Raw genomic sequence first — 19,484 nt, 5'->3', positions numbered from 1 at the left:
GAAAACAAGGGAATACTTTTCAAGTATTGGCAGCAGGCGCCCACCTGGAAAATAAGGGAATACATTACAAGTTTTGGAATCAGGCGCCCACCTGGAAAACAAGGGAATATATTTCAAGTTTTGGCATCAGGCGCCCACCTGGAAAACAAGGGAATTGATTTCAAGTTTTGGCATCAGGCGCCCACCTGGAAAACAAGGGAAAACAAGTTTTGGCATCAGGTGCCCACCTGAAAAACAAGGGAATTCATTTTAACTTTTGGCATCAGGCGCCCACCTTGAAAACAAGGGAATAAATTTCAAGTTTTGGCATCAGGCGCGTACCTGGAAAACAAGGGAACTCATTTCAAGTAATGGTAGGCGCCCACCTGGAAAAAATAAGGAAATTCATCTCAAAGTTTAAGTTGCAGGTACCCACCTTTAAAACAAGGGAATTCATTTCAAGTTTAAGTCGCAGATGCCCACCTAGAAAATAAAGAAATTCATCTCAAAGTTTAAGCATCATGCGCCCACCTGGAAAACTAGGGAATTTATTTGAAGTTTCCAATCAGTAGCAGGCACCCACCTGGAGAATGGGGGAAGTCATTTCAGAATTCATTTCAAGTTTCAAATAGGAGGTAGCACGAGTTTCTTGAAGAATTAGGTTTTTATCTCGAGGAACGGGGGTTTGAGATGACCAAAGAAGAAGTCTCAATCCATGAAAAAAAGAAAGAAAAGGAAAAAAGTGGGGCGTGAATCCAAATGTAGAAGCAGATGAAAGATGTGAGCTGCTCAAGACTTGGCTGAAGTTACGAGCACTACAAGTCCGGTCTTGATCCGAAGAAGCCGTGGAAGAGTGAACTAACACCTGCAGCTAACTAGCATCAAGATTCAGATCAGAGTCCGCATGAAGAACCAACCAAGACTCAAGTTCAATCTTCAGAAGACTCAAAGATAGGAATCTTGTAACTCATAGTTGACAGGCTTAGTTAGTCTTTTTTATTTTTTCTGATTTTGATGTAATAACAGGACTGTAGACCGGAACCTTGATGGAACGGCACCTCAATCGGCTCTCCACCTCGGTATACTCCACCACTGTTCCTACTTCTGAACTACACGTGACCTGATTCCTTTATAGCCAAGGATATGTAGGCAGCTTAGATACCAGGGCTCGGTCACATTCTCCTTTCTTTTAGCTTTTGGTCTCTCTAAATAAGGGTCAGGTCAAAAAACTTGTCTCATCGTTTTTTGTCTGAAAACTATTCGCATTTCCAGTCAAAGAGGGGCAGGTGTAAACATGTCATTTTTGACCCTCGCCGAGATTTCATACATTTTAGCATAAAATATTTATTTTAGGTTTAATATCATTATTTTAAATAGTTTTGACTCTTTTACTTTATTCTATCACATAAAAAAATTACAAAAAAAAATATATTTTCATCTTTAGTTTAAAGTCAATTAGTATATTTATATTTATAGTATTTTAATTTCATTGTGGTTTTAGCTTATTCTTCCTACTTTTTACTTTATTATAACATTTAAAAATACAAAAATGAGTTTCACTTTTAGTACTTAATTTTATATTAGTTTATTTTAATTAATTGTGATTTTACACTTTATAGATACATTGTATTATTTGGTCTTCTTAGCCTAAGTTCAAACCCAAAAGACATGGTCTAACCCAATTACCCTTAGCCCATTCTTCCCAACCCATTAGCCCACTTAAGTGCAAAATTGAATCCTAGCCATCTATTTCCTTCTAATCCAATGGCCATCATCCCTTCCCACCTCCATATAAAATATCCAATTATAGAAACCCTACCCTAAGATTCCAATTCCTAGACTTAGACAACAAAAACACGACAGCCATTTTCTTGAAAGGAACGGATGGAACAAAAATCTTTCAATCTCCAATTTTCTAATTCCTAAAAGGAGAGATATAACAGCTAACACATAGACAACACAAAATAAAGATGTCTCCTTTGAAACCCGTGGTTCACAATAAATCTGTTCCATTAAGACTATGTTAGATTTATTTGGTTGTACTTTATGCTGTTATATCTACCTTTTCTAGATCTGGCATATCCAGAAATATTGTTTAATTGAGGTTTTAAAATTGCATTATTATTTTACCAGTTTGCTGACAGTGCTTTATTAAAAGAAGTCTTATTACTAGTTAAATGTTTCTTCTTATCCTTGTTTTTGAAAGAAAAGATTGAACCTCATAGATCTGTAGTTACTTTCTAAATAATCTTTGATAATTTATGAGCAATTAAGAGGAAATGTAAAATAGAGATAAATTTTTAGTTTCTTTTGGGTTAAGCTTCTCAAACAAGAGTTTAAGTCGTGTCTGCATAACAACTCACAATGTTCCCCACCTCATTTTTATGGTGAATTATAAATCCCAAACTTTCAATAGAATCATGTAGCACTGGCTTATTTGGGGATTGAAGTTCTGGGAGACGCTGGCACAACCCCTGACTGCTCAAAGGGGCATCGTATTTTGGTAATTTTTTTAAGGGTTGCAGCAAAGTAGCTGAAGTTTCTTGGTGAAAAGTCATAGTTTTGGTTAGTTGTTAAATCAAGAATACAAATTTGTCCTTGCATTTGCTTCAGAAATGGTTAAAGAAAGGTTCTTTGGATAATTTTTTTTCTTAGTTGGGTTGTTTTCTTTCTACCCATCTAAAAGGGTAAAAGTTTATTTTAAGTTTGAGGATATATAGAAATGAGGGATTTTGCTGGTACACCTGGTACTTTGAATTATGGGCTATTTCTGAGGAAGACTCAGTGCTTCTTTGCTGCTGGTTCAATTGCTTCAATGGTTACCTCTAAAATCTTCTTCAATGTTACTACTTTCTGGTATTTCTTCCTTTCCCTTTATCATTTCTGTATTTAATATTGTTGTGTAATTTACTTATATTGATGAACTAAATTCAAGGTTCTATATAAGTGAAACATATTATTTGAGAATATTGTTTAGAGATTAGCACTGTTATTGCACTTTTAATGATGAAATGGGTCAATGATTATGTTAAATGTAGCTTGAAAATAATTGGGCCTGACAAGGTCGATCTGCAGGCCCAAAGATGATAATTAGCACACCGCACATTTATCTTTAGCTTTCTCATGCAACTAAGGAAATAACTACTAAATAGTTTATGAATATCGTAGTTTGCTTTAGGCGCATAATTAAATCATCATGACTACGGGTACAGTTCCCGTGACGTAGTTGTGATACATAATTTCCAAATTCGGGGGGTACATTTATGTGACTCGGCCACAACAACTAATAATGTTGATAATTTAAACATGATATAAATCGTGGGTACGATTCTCGTGACACGATTCGCAATGTGTACCAAACAAACAAGGGTACGACAATCGTAACTTGTTCCAGAATAATTCCATAAATAATTAAAAGAGGTCAAAAGCTAAAAACACACAATAGGTATAAAACATGTAATTAATCATATAATTAGGCCAATAATAATAGTTGAGCGACCATGCTAAAACCACGAAACCCGGGAATGCCTAACACCTTCTCTCGGGTTAGCAGAATTCCTTACCCGAATTTTTGTGTTTTGCTGACTGTAAAACAGAGTCAATCTTTCCTCGATTCGGGATTCTAAACCGATGACTTGGGACACCATAAATTCTCCCAAGTTGCGACTCTGAATTTGAATATAAATAATCACGTATCGGTTATTGCCTCTTTAATTAGAAAAACTCCCTTATATACCCTTTTCGGGTAGAAAAAGGAGGTCTGACAGCTGGTGAATCTACAGGTACTGCCCTAGCTGTTGTGCAGGCTACACCCCTGTCCCTACCACGACCTCGACCGCGACCTCGGCCTCTAGAGGCCCCAAGTGGTGGTACTGGTGGTCGTCCGTCCTGACCGGTAGCACGTGTACTCACCATCTTTGAGAGAATAGAATAACAGAAGTTTAGCTACCAAAATCAATAGATTCGTATGATAGAAATTCAAGAATATGAAGTTTTTCCTAAAGGTTCTGCAGTGTCACGACCCGAATTTTCTACCACCGGGAGTCATGATGGTGCCTACTCATGGAAGCTAGGCAAGCCGAATATTATACAATCATTACCATATTCATTAAACATGTTCGACAATTTAAAATAATAAGTGATTAATCAGCGAAATAAATTAAATAACTCAAAATGCGGAAGACGAAACTTAATATTTCAAAAACACTGCTACATAATTTAAAGTACAATACTACCCACAATTTGGTGTCACAAGCCACGGACTGTCTAAGAATACTACAAATAAGGTCTGAATGAAATATATAAGTCTGTCTCTGAAAAAGTAAAAACAGAAAGAGAAAAGATAGGAGGAGCTGCCCAGGCCCGCGGACGCCTACAGGACTACCTCGAGTCGCCTGAATGGACTAAAGACATCACCCTCACTGCGGTCCAAACGCTCCAGTATCAGTATCTGCACACAGTGCAGAGTGTAGTATCAGCACAACCGACCCCATCTGGTGGTAAGTGCCTCTAACCTCGGAGAAGTAGTGACGAGGCTAGGACTAGACTACCAAATAAACCTGTGCAGTTAAATCATATAAAGTAGAAATAAAAGTAGATAACTGCAACTAAAGTTAGGCGGGGGAAACATGCTGCGGGGAGTAACAGGTAACAAACAGAATAAAAGTAGAAAAATGTAAAGAACGCCATAAATCAAATACTAGAAAAAGATAAGGAAATAAGAAACAAGTACACATGTAATACCGTTGCAGGCATGCAACCCAATCCCATTTCATATATTACCGTTGCATGCGTGCAACCCGCTCCCATTTCACATATTACCGTTGCAGGCGTGCAACCCGCTCCCATTTCACATATTACCGTTGCAGGCGTGCAACTTGCTCCCATTTCACATATTACCGTTGCAAGCGTGCAACCCGCTCCCATTTCATATCTTACCGTTGCAGGCGTGCAACCCGCTCCCATTTAATATACTGCCGTTGCAGACGTGCAACCCGCTCCCATTTCACATATTACTGTTGCAGGCGTGCAACCCGCTCCCATTTCATATATTACTATTGTAGGCGTGCAAGCCGCTCCCATTTCATTTATCAACACTAATCATAAAAGAATCCTGGCAAGGGAACAATAGTATAACCACAACATCCCAGCAAAGGAACAATAATGTAACAACAACATCCAGGCAAGAGAACAATAATATAATAACAACATCCCGACAAGGGAACAATAATATTACAACAACATCCTGGCAAGGGAACAATAATATAATTCTCATATGAAGCACGAATAAACCATAACGAAGTCATTAAATTTAACACAAGACTCATGGGCATGCTTGACACTGACGTATAGATACTCGTCACCATGCCTATACGTCATACTCCACAGTTAAAACATAGTAATTAAGACTCGACTCCTATTCCCTCAAGCTAAGGTTAGACCAAACACTTACCTCGATACCACGAACACAATTCAAGCCTCAACTATCGCTTTACCTCATGATTCCACCACCAATTTGCTCGTATGTAGCCACAAGTTACTTAACTATATCAATAAATGCTCAATGAATCAATTACAATGCATGAAAATAGGTTTTCTAAAGTTTTTCCCAAAAGTCAAAAATCGCCCCCGGGCCTACATGGTCAAAATCCGAGGTTCGAACCAAAACCCGATTACCCATTCCCCCACGAACCCAAATATACAATTTATTTTGAAATCGGACCTCAAATCGAGGTCCAAATCCCCAAAATTTTAAAAACCTAGGTTCAACCCAAATCACCCAATTTCCCCCATGAAAACCTTTGATTTTGAGTTGAAATCATGAGAAAAGATGTTAAAGATTAATAAAAACAAGTTAGAAATGACTTATAATCGATTTGGAAGAGTACTTGTCTTTGAAAAATCGCCCAAGAGAGTTTTGGTTTTGAAAGGGTTTGAAAAATGAGAGATTTTGGCTAAGTTATAATTTGCACAGGTGCAGATATCGTATTTGCGAAGTCAGGATCGCAAATGACACCCAGTCTTTGCAAATGCGAAGCTAGGCCAAATCCTGCTGCCTTCGCAATTGTGAACAATTATTTGCATTTGCGGTCCCTATTGAAGCCGCATTTGCGACATAATCCTCGCAAATACGAGGCTTCCTGCCCCAGCCCATCATCGCAATTGCGAAGGGTCTCTCGCAAATGCGAGCTCGCAATTGCGAAGCCTGCAGACCTGCAACACACAGCAGTTGAAAATCTAAAACTTCCTAAGTTGAAAACACTCTGCGGCCTATCCAAAACTCACCCGAGCCATCGGGGCTCCAAACCAAACATGCACGCAAGTCCAAAAACATCATACGGACTTGTTCGTGCGATCAAATAATCAAAATAACAAGTAAAACTATGAATTAAACCTCAAAAACTCATCTTTTTCATCAAGAACACTTAAAGTTCATAACTCTTCAACCGAAGGTCCAAATAACGTCAAATAAATTCCCTTTTTCACAAAATTTCACAGTTATCATTTAAATAATTTAACAAGTTTGTACCAGGCTCCGGAACCAAAATACGGGCCCGATACCAATGGTTTCAAACATTAATTCTTTTCTTTAGTTCATAAATAATTTCAGCAAAATAATTTCTTTCAAAAATTGATTTCTAAGGCTTGGGACCTCGGAATTCATTTCTGGGCATACGCCCAAGTCTCATATTTTACTGCTGACCTCCCAGGATCATCGAAATACAGATTCAGGTCCGTTTACTCAAAATGTTGACCAAACTCAACCATATTCAAATTTTAACTCTAGAAATGTCTATTTCTCATATTTTCATATAAAAGCTTTTCGGATATACATCTGGAACATGCACACAAATCGAGGTGAGGTAAAAATGAGGGTTAAGGCCTCAAAACACAAAATTTGTTTCTTACACAAGTGATGACCTCTTGGGTCATCACATCCTCCACCTCTAAAATAACCGTTCATCCTCGAACGGACATAAGAAGGAAGTACCTGAGTCGGGGCTAAGATAGGGATAACGGCTCCGCATATTGGACTTGGACTCCCAGGTCGATGCCTCAGCAGGATGACCTCTCCACTGAACACGAACAGAAGGAAAACTCTTTGATCTCAACTGACGAACCTACTAGTCTAGAATAGCTACCGGCTCCTCCTCATAGGACAAGTCCCTGTCCAACTGGACAGTGCTGAAATCTAACACATGGGATGGATCACCGTGATACTTTCGAAGCATGGACACATGAAACACTGGATGTACGGTTGATAAGCTCGGCGGCAACGCAAGTCTGTAAGCCACCTCTCCCACTCGATCAAGAATCTCAAACGGGCCAATGAATCTAGGGCTAAGCTTGACCATCTTTCCAAATCCTATCACGCCCTTCATAGGTGACACCCGAAGCAATAACCGCTCACTGACCATGAATGCCAAATCTCGAACCTTACGGTCGGCGTAACTCTTTTGCTTGGACTGGGCTGTACGAAGCGTATCCTAAATGATCCTGACCTTGTCCAAGGCATCCTGTACTAGATCCGTACCCAACAACCGAGCCTCTCCTAGCTCAAACCACCCAACCGGTGACCGACATCATTTACCATATAAAGCCTCATAAGGAGCCATCTGGATACTCGACTGGTAGCTATTGTTGTAGGCAAACTCTGCTAGAGGCAAAAACTAATCCCACGAGCCTCCAAAGTCAATGACACAAGCTCGAAACATATCCTTCAAAATCTGAATAGTGTGCTCGAACCGCTCGTCCGTCTGAGGAAGAAATGATGTGCTCAACTCAACCCGTGTGCCCAACTCTTGCTGAACTACTCTCCAGAAATGTGAGGTAAACTCAGTAACTTGGTCCAAAATGATAGACACAGGCACACCATGAAGACAAATAATCTCCCGGATATAGATCTCAACTAACCTCTCGAAAAAATAGGAGACTGCCACCGAAATGAAATATGCTGACTTTTTCAGCCTATCAACAATAACCCACACTGCATCGAACTTCTTCTGAGTCCGTGGGAGTCCAACAACGAAGTCCATAGTGATACGCCCCCACTTCCACTCAGGAATCTCAATCTTCTGGAACAAACCATCAGGCCTTTGATGATCGTACTTAAACTGCTGATAATTCAAACACCGGGCTACATATGCAAGAATGTCCTTCTTCATTCTCCGCCACCAGTAATGCTGCTACAAATACTGATACATCTTAGCGTCGCTCGAGTGAATAGAGTACCGGGAACTGTGGGCCTCTGCTAAAATTGACTCCCGGAGCCAATCCACATTAGGCACGCAAACTCAACCCTGCAGCCTCAAGACTCCACCATCTCCTAATGTAACCTTCTTGGCACCTTCGTGCTGCACCATGTCTCTAAGGAAACATAAATGAGGTTTATCATATTGTCGATCTCGGATACGCTCCAATAAAGAGGAACGAGCGGCTGTACAAGATAATACATGGTTGGGCTCAGAAACATCCAACCTCACGAACTGATTGGCCAAAGCCTGAACATCCAAAGCAAGCGGTTTCTTACCGACCGAAATATATGCAAGACTGCCCATACTGGCTGACTTCCTACTCAAAGCATCGGCCACCACATTGGCCTTTCCCAAATGATATAAGATGGTGATATCATAGTCCTTTAATAGCTCCAACCACCTTCTCTGCCTCAGATTTAGCTCCTTCTGCTTGAACAAATACTGAAGAATCTTGTGATTTGTGAACACCTCACATGACATGCCATATAGATAATGCCTCCAAATCTTCAACGCGTGAACAATGGTTGCTAACTCCAAATCATGAACTGGATAATTCTTCTCATGAATCTTCAACTGACGCGAAGCATATGCAATAACCTTGCCATCCTACATCAATACCGCACCAAGTCCAATACGAGATGCGTCACAATAAACTGTATAAGGCCTTGAACCTGTGCGCAAAACCAACACTGGCGCCGTAGTTAAAGCTGTCTTGAGCTTCTAAAAGCTCGCCTCACACTCGTCCGACCACCTGAACTGGGCATCCTTCTAGGTCAACCTAGTCATCGGGACTGCAATAGATGAAAAACCCTCCACAAACTGACGATAATAGCCTGCCAAACCCAAGAAACTCCGGATTTCTGTAGCTGATGATGGTCTAGGCCAGTTCTTGACTGCCTCTATCTTCTTCGGATCTACCGGAATACCTTCTACTGATACAACATGACACAAGAATGCAACTGAACTCAACCAGAACTCACACTTCGAAAACTTAGCATACAACTGACTATCTATCAAAGTCTGGAGGACCTCTCTCATATGTTGCTCATGCTCCTCCCGGCTGCGGGAATAGATCAAAATATCATCAATGAAGACTATCATTAATGAATCCAAGTAAGGCCTGAACAATCGGTTCATCAAATCCATTAAAGTTGTTGGGGCATTTGTCAACCCAAATGACATCACCAAGAACTCATAATACTCGTACCGAGTGCGGAAAGCTGTCTTAGGGACGTCGGATGCCCTAATCGTCAACTGATGGTAGCCAAATCTCAAGTCAATCTTCGAAAATACCTTGGCACCCTGAAGCTGATCAAACAAATCATCAATCCTTGGTAATGGATACTTATTCTTGATTGTAACCTTGTTCAACTGTCGGTAATCTACACACATTCTCATCTATCCATCCTTCTTCTTAACAGACAACACCGACGCACCCAAGGCGAGACACTAGGTCTAATGAATCCCTTCTCAAGCAAGTCTTGCAACTACTCCTTCAACTCTTTCAACTCAGGCGGGGCCATACGATACGGCAAAATAGAAATGGGCTGAGTGCCCGCCGCCAAATCAATGCAAAAGTCAATATCCTTGTTGGGTGGCATACCCGACAGATGTGAATGAAATACCTCAAGAAGCTTACGAACAATAGGCACAGAAGTAATAGAAGGAACCTCAGCACTAGAATCACAAACATATGCCAAATAAGCCAAACACCCATTCTTGGCCATACGCCGAGCCTTCATGTATGAAATAACACTACAGGTAGAATGACTAGAAGTCCCTCTCCACTCTAAACGAGGTAAACCCGGCAAGGCTAAGGTCACAGTCTTGGCATGACAGTCCAAGATCGCGTGGTAAGGTGATAACCAGTCCATCCCCAATATGATATCAAAATCAACCATGACTAGAAGTAACAAATCTACACGAGTCTCAAGACCCCAAATTACAACTATACATAAACGATGGACACTATCTACCATAATGGAATCACCCACCGATGTAGACACATATATAGGAGCGCTCAAAGAATTACTAGGCATGACCAGATACGGTGCAAAATAAGATAACACATAGGAGTACATAGATCCTGGATCAAATAGAACCGAAACATCTCTACTATAAACCAAAACTGTACCTGTGATAATTAAATCGAAAGCCTCAGCCTCAGGTCTGGCTGGAAGAGCATAACATCGTGGCTGAACCCCACCACACTGAACTACATCTCTAGGATGGCCTCCACCTCTAGCGTCCTAAGCTCCACCTCTAATACCTCTACCTCCACCTCTAGCACCTCTACCCCCACTTCTAGCTGGTTGGGCGGGCGGTGGAATACTCGGTTCCTGAACCATGGAACGGGAACCCTGGTGCTGCGAACTGCTCGGTGCTTGAAGGAAATATCTAGAAATGTGCCTCGTGTAGCCACAAGTAAAACAAGCCCTCGACTGTTGTGGCTGACGACCCTGAAAACCCTGAAGCGGCTGCACACTGATAGGACTGGTGGTGCACTGTAGGACTGCTGATCAGAATACTGCATGTGAGAACCACGGCTACCTGAAGCACCATGATAATCCTGAAGTGCTGACTGAAAAGGCCTAGGAGGATGGCCTCTACCATACGAATCCCTGCCTCTAGATGAGGCGCCACTGAATTTGCCTGAATGACGAGGCCTTTTGTCAGACCTTGGACCACCTCCCTGCGATAGAACCATCTCAACTCTCCTGGCCACATTGGCCACCTCCTGGAAAGAAATCTCACTCCCCATCTCCTTAGCCATCTGCAGTCGAATAGGCTGAATGAGTCCCTCCATGAACCTATTCACTCTCTCTCTCTCTCAGTGAGGCGTATAAGTAGAGCATGATGGACCAAATTGATAAACCTGGTCTCGTACTAAGTAACAGTAATAAAACCTTGCTGAAGATGCTCAAACTACCTCCGATAGATCTCCCTCTGAGTGACGGGAAGAAACTTCTCAAAAAACAGCTGAGAAAACTAATCCTAAGTCAAAGCCGGTGACCCAACTGGTCTGGCCAAGCAATAATCCCTCCACCAAGTCTTGGCAGATCCAGATAAGCAAAAAATAGCAAAGTCGACCCCATTAGTCTCCACTATCCCCATGTTCCTGAGAACCTCATGAAAACTGTCTAAATAATCCTGGAGATCCTCAGAAGATGCACCGCTGAAAGTGGTAGTGAAGAGCTTGGTGAACCTATCCAATCTCCACAATGCATCAGCAGACATAGCTGCTCTATCACCGATCTAAGCTACCACACCTGGCTGAATTGCTCCAACTGGCTGAGCTGCTGGAGTCTGAAACTAGGGAGCCATCTGCTCCGGAGTGCAAGTAGCAGGAGTTTGGGCTCCTCCTCCAGCCTAAGAGACGACTGGTGCTACAGGAAGCAAGCTTGCCCCGGTGACACTCTCCATAAGGCCCACTAGACGGACTAGAGCATCCTAGAGTACTAGGGTAGAAATGAACCCCTTTAGGACCTGAGCTCGGCCTACTGGAACTATCTGGACTGGAACCTCATCATCAAACTCAACCAGAGGCTCTGATGCTGGTGCTGCTACTCTGGGCTGAGCACTGCCCCTACCTCAGCCTCTAGCACGGCCTCGACCTCGCCCTCTGTCCCTCGTGGGAGCTACTACTAATGGCTCGGGCTGCTGATCAGTGGATGAGGACGTGCGTGTTCTCGCCATCTGCGAAAGAATGGAGTAGAAATTCAATTAGCATTGAGAAACCAGACAACACGATGGGAAAGAATAGATGTGAAGTTTTTCCTAATTCTGTAGCCTATGGGGATAAATACGTACGTCTCCGTACCGATCCCTCAGACTCTCCTAAACTTGTCCGTGAATTGTGAGACCTATATAACCTAGAGCTCTAATACCAATTTGTCATGACCTGGATTTCTCACCCTCGGGAGTCGTGATGGCACCTACTCGTGGAAGCTAGGGAAGCCGAATATTATAAAAGCATTACCAGTTTCATTAAACATGTTCGCCAATTTAAAATAATAAGTGATTAATCAGTGAAATAAATTAAATAACCGGAAATGCGGAAGACGAAACTTAATATTTCAACCAAACACTGCTACATAATTTGAAGTACAATACTACCCAGAATTTGGTGTCACAAGCCACAAACTGTCTAAGAATACTAAAATAAGGTGTGAATGAAATACATAAGTCTGTCTCTGAATAAGTAAAAACAGAAAGAGAAAAGATAGGAGGAGACGCCAAGGCCCGCAGACGCCTGCAGGATGACCTCGGGTTGCCTGAATGGACTGAAGACAACAGCCTCACTACAGTCCAAACGCTCCTGTATCAGTATCTGCGCATAGTGCAGAGTGTAGTATCAGCACAACCGACCCCATGTGCTGGTAAGTGCCTAGCCTAACCTCTACGAAGTAGTAACGAGGCTAGGACCAGACTACCAAATAAACATGTACAGTTAAATCATATACACCGAAAATAAAAGCAGATAATTGCAACTAAAGTTGGGTGGGGGAAACATGTTGCAGGGAGTAACAGGTAACAACAGAATAACAGTAGAAAAATGTATGGAACGCCATAAATCAAATACTAGCAAAAGATAAGGAAATAAGAAAGAAATACATATGTAATACGGTTGCAGGCGTGCAACCCGATCACATTTCATATAGTACCATTGCAGGCGTGCAACCCGCTCCTATTTCACATATTACCATTGCAGGAGTGCAACCCGTTCCCTTTTCACATATTACTGTTGCAGGCATGCAACCCGCTCCTATTTCATATCTTACCGTTGCAAGCGTGCAACCCGCTCCCATCTCATATATCCCATTTCATATATTACCATTGCGGGCGTGTAACCCGCTTCCATTTCATTTATCAACACCAATCATAAAAGAATCCCGGCAAGGGAACAATAGTATAATCACAACATCCCAGCAAAGGAACAATAATGTAACAACAACATCCAGGCAAGAGAACAATAATATAATAACAACATCCCAATAAGGGAACAATAATATTACAACAACATCACGGCAAGGGAATAATAGTATAATTCTCATATGAAGCACGAATAAACCACAACTGAGTCATTAAATTTCAATACAAGACTCATAGGCATGCTTGGCACCGACGTATAGATACTCGTCACCATGCCTATACGTCGTACTCCACAGTTAACACGTAGCAATTAAGACTCGACTCATAATCCCTTAAGATAAGGTTAGACAAAACACTTACCTCGATGTCACGAACACAATTCAAGCCTCAACTATTGCTTTACCTCTTGATTCCACCACCAATTTGCTTGTATCTAGCCACAAAGTACTTAACTATATCAATAAATGCTAAATGAATCAATTCCAATGCATGAAAATAGGTTTTCTAAAGTTTTTCCCAAAAGTCAAAAATAACCCCTGGGCCCACATGGTCAAAACCTGAGGTTCGAACCAAAACCCGATTACTCATTCCCCCACGAACCCAAATATACAATTTGTTTTGAAATCGGACCTTAAATCGAGGTCCAAATCCCCAAAATTTTAAAAACCTAGGTTCTACCCAAATCACCCAATTTCCCCCCATGAAAACCTTTGATTTTAAGTTGAAATCATGAGAAAAGATGTTAAAGATTAATAAAAACATGTTAGAAATGACTTACAATCGATTTGGAAGAGTACTTGTCTTTGAAAAATCACCCAAGAGAGTTTTGGTTTTGAAAGGGTTTAAAAATGAGAGATTTTCGGCTAAGTTATAATTTCCACAGGTGCAGATATCACATTTGCGAAGTCAGGTTCGCAAATGCGACGCAGTCTTCGCAAATGCGAAGGTAGGCCAAATCGTGTTGTTTTCACTATTGCGAACAATTTTTCGCATTTGCGGTCCCTGTTGAAGTCGCATTTGCGACATAAGCCTCGCAAATGCGAGGGTTCCTGCCCCAGCCCATCATCGCAATTGCGATGGGTCTCTCACAAATGTGAGCTCGCAATTGCGAAGCCTGCAGACCTGCAACACACAGTAGTTGAAAATCTGAAACTTCCTAAGTTCAAAACACTCTGTGGCCTATCCAAAACTCACCCAAGCCCTTGAGGCTCCAAACCAAATATGCACGCAAGTCCAAAAACATCATACGGACTTGCTCATGCGATCAAATTATCAAAATAATATGTAAAACTATGAAATAAACCTCAAAAACTCATTATTTTCATCAAGAACACTTAAGGTTCATAACTCTTCAACCGGAGGTCCAAATAACGCCAAATAAACTCCATTTTTCACCAAATTAACAGTTATCATTTAAATACTTTAACAAGTTTGTACCGGGCTCTAGAACCAAAATACAGGCCCGTTACCAATGGTTTCAAACATTAATTCTTTTCTTTAGTTCATAAATAATTCAGCAAAACAATTTCTTTCAAAAATTGATTTCTAAGGCTTGGGACCTCGGAATTTATTTCCGGTCATACGCCCAAGTCTCATATTTTACTGCGGACCTCCCAGGATCGTCGGAACACAGATCCGGGTCCGTTTGCTGAAAATATTGACCAAAGTCAACCATAATAAAATTTTAGCTCTAGAAATGTATATTTCTCATATTTTCACATAAGAGCTTTCCGGATATACGTCCGGACCACGCACGGAAATTGAGGTGAGGTAAAAAGGAGGTTATAAGGACTCGGAACACAAAATTTGTTTCTAACACAAGTGATGACCTTTTGGGTCATCACATGCAGCCTCTCAAAAATAAGTACAAACGACTATGTACTGATTCGCAAGACTCTACTAAACCGGCTCATGACTGGTGAGACCTATGTAACCTAGGCTCTGATACCAACTTGTCACGACCCCAAAACCACCCCGGTCGGGATGGCACCTATCAAAGAACTAGGCCAGTCGATTCAACACTAATAACATAAAGTTCTTTTGTAAATTCATTTTTTTCTAATCAAATATGATCACAAATCTTTCATTTTTAATATCTCAAATAAGCGGAATACATCAACATTGCACGATCTTGGTGTCACTAGTCATGAGACACTAAGATACAGTCCAATATTGTCTACTCAATACAAGATAAGATTGAAATATATAATACTAAGGATAGGAAGGAGAAAGGCAGGGCTACGAACGCCGTGCAACTACCTTGCTATCTCTGAAAAAATACTCAGAAGCTGCTGGATGCTCTCACTAGGATGCTCTGGCACCTGGATCCGCACACAAGGTGCAGGGAGTAACGTGAGTACGCCAACTCAGTAAGTAACCAAAGTAAATAAAGGTTGAGTGCAGTGACAAGCATTTAAATCATATACATAGTCTAACATAGAATTTTAATACAAATAACAAAGTCAAATCCATAGTTCAATTTTCGAACATCTCGTAAAACTCCAGTTTTAATAAAAAGTATTTAACACATTTGTTCAATATTTTTCAATAGAGGCTCGGTATACAAAAAAGAGTGAAAAATAGTAATTTCATAAACAAGACCCTCGGACAAAGTATCACTCATATATATAGCCCCTCGGGCAAGTCTCTCAGTCACTCGTGACTCAACTCTCATCAATCAGTACTCACACTCAGGACTCCCGCTCAATAGATATCTCATAATGATAACCATTGCGGCGTGCAGCCTGATCCGTAAATAAATAGTCGACTACGCTCACTGAGGGTGTGCAGATTTCGGAGGGGCTTCTACAGTCCAAGCGGTATATCGCTGCAGCGTGCAACCCGATCCAATATATATCGTTGAGGCGTGTAGCCCGATCCATATACATATAAATATCGTTGCAGCTTGCAGACCAATCCATATATATATATATATATACACTCACCATCAGTCCTCAACCTCTCTCAGTCATCAACCTCACAGCCACTCGGGCATTTCAATGAAAAATCAAAGAACTCAGCCCAAACAGTTTTCATATATTTTAAAGTAGAGCAATAAAACATAATCAAACAATAAACATGTAAAAATCATGATTGAAGATATGTTTTTGGATCAAAACAATGTGAAGATTGTAGTAAAATACCCCTGAGGGTCCAAACAGTTCGGCATAAGGCCCCAAACATGGCATTTAGCCCAAGTTAACAGATTCATTTCTAAAACACATAGATATCATATAGTGTTTATCAAAATATACAACTCCATAGTTGCCACGGGATAGATCAAGTCACAATCCCTGTGGGTGCACGCCCACACGCCCGTCACCTAGCATGTGTGTCACCTCAGTTATCAAAATAGTACGAAATTTTGGGGTTTCATACCCTCAGGTCTAGATTTACAATCGTTACTTACCTCTATTTCGAAAAAGAACAATTTGGGACAATCCAAATACTGTTCTTTCACAAGTAACCCTTCACAATTTTGAACCCTGCCGATTTATTAGCGTTTTCGAATCGATCAATCTCTCTTTGTTTCACTGCTGTTTCATGTTGTTTTAATTTATTTGTGCTTACATGGTCTATTTCTTCTTTTTGCTGCAATTTCGTGGATTTTTCTTGGTGGTTTGCCGACGTTCTATTTTCTTTTTGGTGTCTTTTTCATGTATTAAGAAAGTCGCCGGCGGCGAAAAACAGAAGCAGGCCATTAATTTTCTGATCTGTTAAAGGCAGAGTATAATCTGTTTTGTTCTTCTTCACTCAAAATAATATATACGCATTATCGTTCATTTACTTTCTTAATCCTCTGATTTTAACTTCTCTATCTCTTTCTCATTACTTTCTTCTCTCTTTTGCAAAGATCTTTGAATTTTAATTTTTTGTCAGCCATTTTTACTTTTGGGGTTCGAAGTTGACATTATTCTTCTTCTTAAGAGATATGATTTTGATCGGCTTTCTTCCTTCAAATTTGTTGATTTTTATTCTATTTCACACTGATCCTTTCTGGGTTTTCTATTTCTGAGGTAAAGATTTGCTTTTTTTCTATTTTTAAATGATTTTCTTGGCTTTTCCTCCAGTAGGCTGCTTTCGACCACAAAAATCCAAACTTTGGTTTCTACTTCTTCTGTTGCAACTAATTCAAAAATGATTTTTTTCTATTTAACTAGTACAATTTCGATTTGTTTTAATTTATAGAAGAGTACTGATTATTTCTTAATTTATAGTAGTTATCAAGTGTTCTGGCAATATATTTCATTAGATATTTGTGTAGTTCTCTGCTTTTTCCATATATTTCCCCCAACTACTATCAGGGCTACACCAGTGGTAGCAGTGACAACCCTTTTTGGTTTTCGGGTCATGGTATTTTTTGTGTTTTCAGGAAAATTCTCGAAGTTGTGGAGACAAGTTGGGCGCACGAGCACTAGCAAAGGAGAGCAACCAGGACGAGCGTCCACAACGGGCGGTGGGAAGCGGTGCGTGAGTGTACAACTACACCAAGTAAAACAATTCAACACAGGTTTGGTTCTCGGGAGTTGGTACCTCCCGCTCTACTATCTCCCTTTTGGTGTTAGATAAATTGATGTTACTTTGGTTCATAATAGTTCAATCATTCAACTAGTGTACTTGTAGTCACTTGTTTCCTTCTAGTTTGATTCGTTGTTCGTTGTGCACTAGTGAGTCTTCTTGAGATATGTTGTAGGTGTAGTGGCTGCAATCTGGGATGATAGATTAAGGGCATGTCATCGGGTGGGGAAGAGTGTGGGGTCGGGGTCAGGGTGTGGGATGGGAGGTAGGGGAGGTAGAGGGGGCAAGGGAGCCTATAGGTTGAGAATCGGGTCATGGAACATAGGTTCGCTAACGAGTAAGTCTATAGAGTTGGTGAAGATACTTCATAAGAGGAAGATTAATATAGCATGTGTCCAGGAGACTAGGTGGGTTGGATCAAGGGCGAAAAACATGGATGGGTATAAGTTATGGTACTCTGGAGTCCTGATGGGTAAGAATGGAGTGGGTATCCTGGTAGATAACCATCTTAGAGATTCAATGATAGAGGTCAGGCGGGTGAATGATATACTAATAACTATTAAATTGGTGGTGGGTGAGTGTACTTTAAATGTCGTTAGCGCGTACGCGCCGCAAGTAGGCTTGGATGAGGAGATTAAAAGGCATTTTTGGGAGGGGTTGGATGACATCGTTCGTAGTATTCTGCCTTCGGAGAGGTTATTCATAGGAGGAGATTTCAATGGTCATATTGGGTCGTCTGCAGCTGGTTATACCGAGGTGATGGCGGCTTTGGTGTCGGGGAGCGGATTGGAGGGGGCACTTCATTGTTGGACATTGCTAAGGCATTCGATCTAGTGATTGTGAACTCAAGTTTTCCGAAGCAGGATGAGCATTTGGTTACTTACAAAAGTTTGGTGGCGAAGACTCAGATTGACTATCTCTTCCTTAGGAGATGTGACAGAAGGTTGTGCGAGGATTGCAAAGTTATCCCAAGTGAGACCCTAGCAACGCAACATAGGATTTTGGTGATGGACATTGGTATTAGGATAAGGAGGAAGAAGAGGTCAGTACGAGGCTGTCCGAGGATTAGGTGGGGCGCCTTGACTAAGGATAAAGCTCATGAGTTAAAAGGAAGGTTATTGGCAATGGGAGCTTGGAGAAGTAGTGGGGACGCAAACACTATGTGGTTGACGACGGCTGATTGAATAAGGAAGGAGGCGAGAGAGGTGTTAGGGATATCTTCGGGCCGCACCGGTGGTCACAAAGGAGATTGGTGGTGGAATGCAGTTGTCCAAGATAAAGTGGAAGCGAAGAAGGCAGCGTACCTGCAGTTCGTAGGGAGCTCTGGAGAGGAGGAGAAGAGAGCGAAGAGTGAGAGATATAACGTAGCTAGGAAGGAGGCGAAGATGGCAGTAAAGGAGGCTAAGACGACAGCTTTTGCTTGTCTGTATGAGGAACTAGGGAACAAAGAAGGGGAGAAGAAGTTATTCCGACTCGCTAAGGTTAGAGAGAGGACGGCTCGGGATCTGGACCAAGTAAGGTGCATAAAAGATGATGACGACAAAGTTTTGATGGGGGATGACCAGATTAAGAGGAGATGGCAGACCTACTTTCATAAACTTCTAAATGAAGAAGGGGATCAGGATATTGTGCTAGGTGAATTGAGGAATGCCAACAGCCCCCATGAATTAAGTTATTGTAGGGATATTGAGGTCGATGAGGTCATGGAGGCAATGCGTAAGATGAGGAGGGGCAGAGCTACCAAGCCAGACAAAATTCCGGTTGAAATTTGGAGGTGTGTGGATAGAACAGGCTTAGAATGGCTTACTAGGTTGTTTAATGTTATATTCAAGACTAATAAGATGCCTGAAGAGTGGAGGT

The 19,484-nt window shown here is 41.2% G+C and overlaps 1 protein-coding gene across 1 annotated transcript; it reads left to right on the top strand.

The window, feature by feature from the left end:
• The first annotated feature begins 18,056 nt into the window (after window positions 1-18,056).
• LOC138879858 (uncharacterized) lies at window positions 18,057-18,808 on the top strand. The gene is made up of 2 exons (XM_070159498.1): window positions 18,057-18,265; window positions 18,367-18,808. Exons 1-2 carry the CDS (start codon window positions 18,057-18,059, stop codon window positions 18,806-18,808), a joined length of 651 nt encoding a protein of 216 aa, XP_070015599.1.
• The last annotated feature ends 676 nt before the right edge of the window (window positions 18,809-19,484 follow it).

Source organism: Nicotiana sylvestris, chromosome 10, assembly GCF_000393655.2.
Source record: "Nicotiana sylvestris chromosome 10, ASM39365v2, whole genome shotgun sequence".
Classification (NCBI taxonomy): domain Eukaryota; kingdom Viridiplantae; phylum Streptophyta; class Magnoliopsida; order Solanales; family Solanaceae; genus Nicotiana; species Nicotiana sylvestris.
The sequence above is the reverse complement of the archived record's forward strand: the minus strand, read 5'-3'. Positions and strand labels throughout refer to the sequence as shown.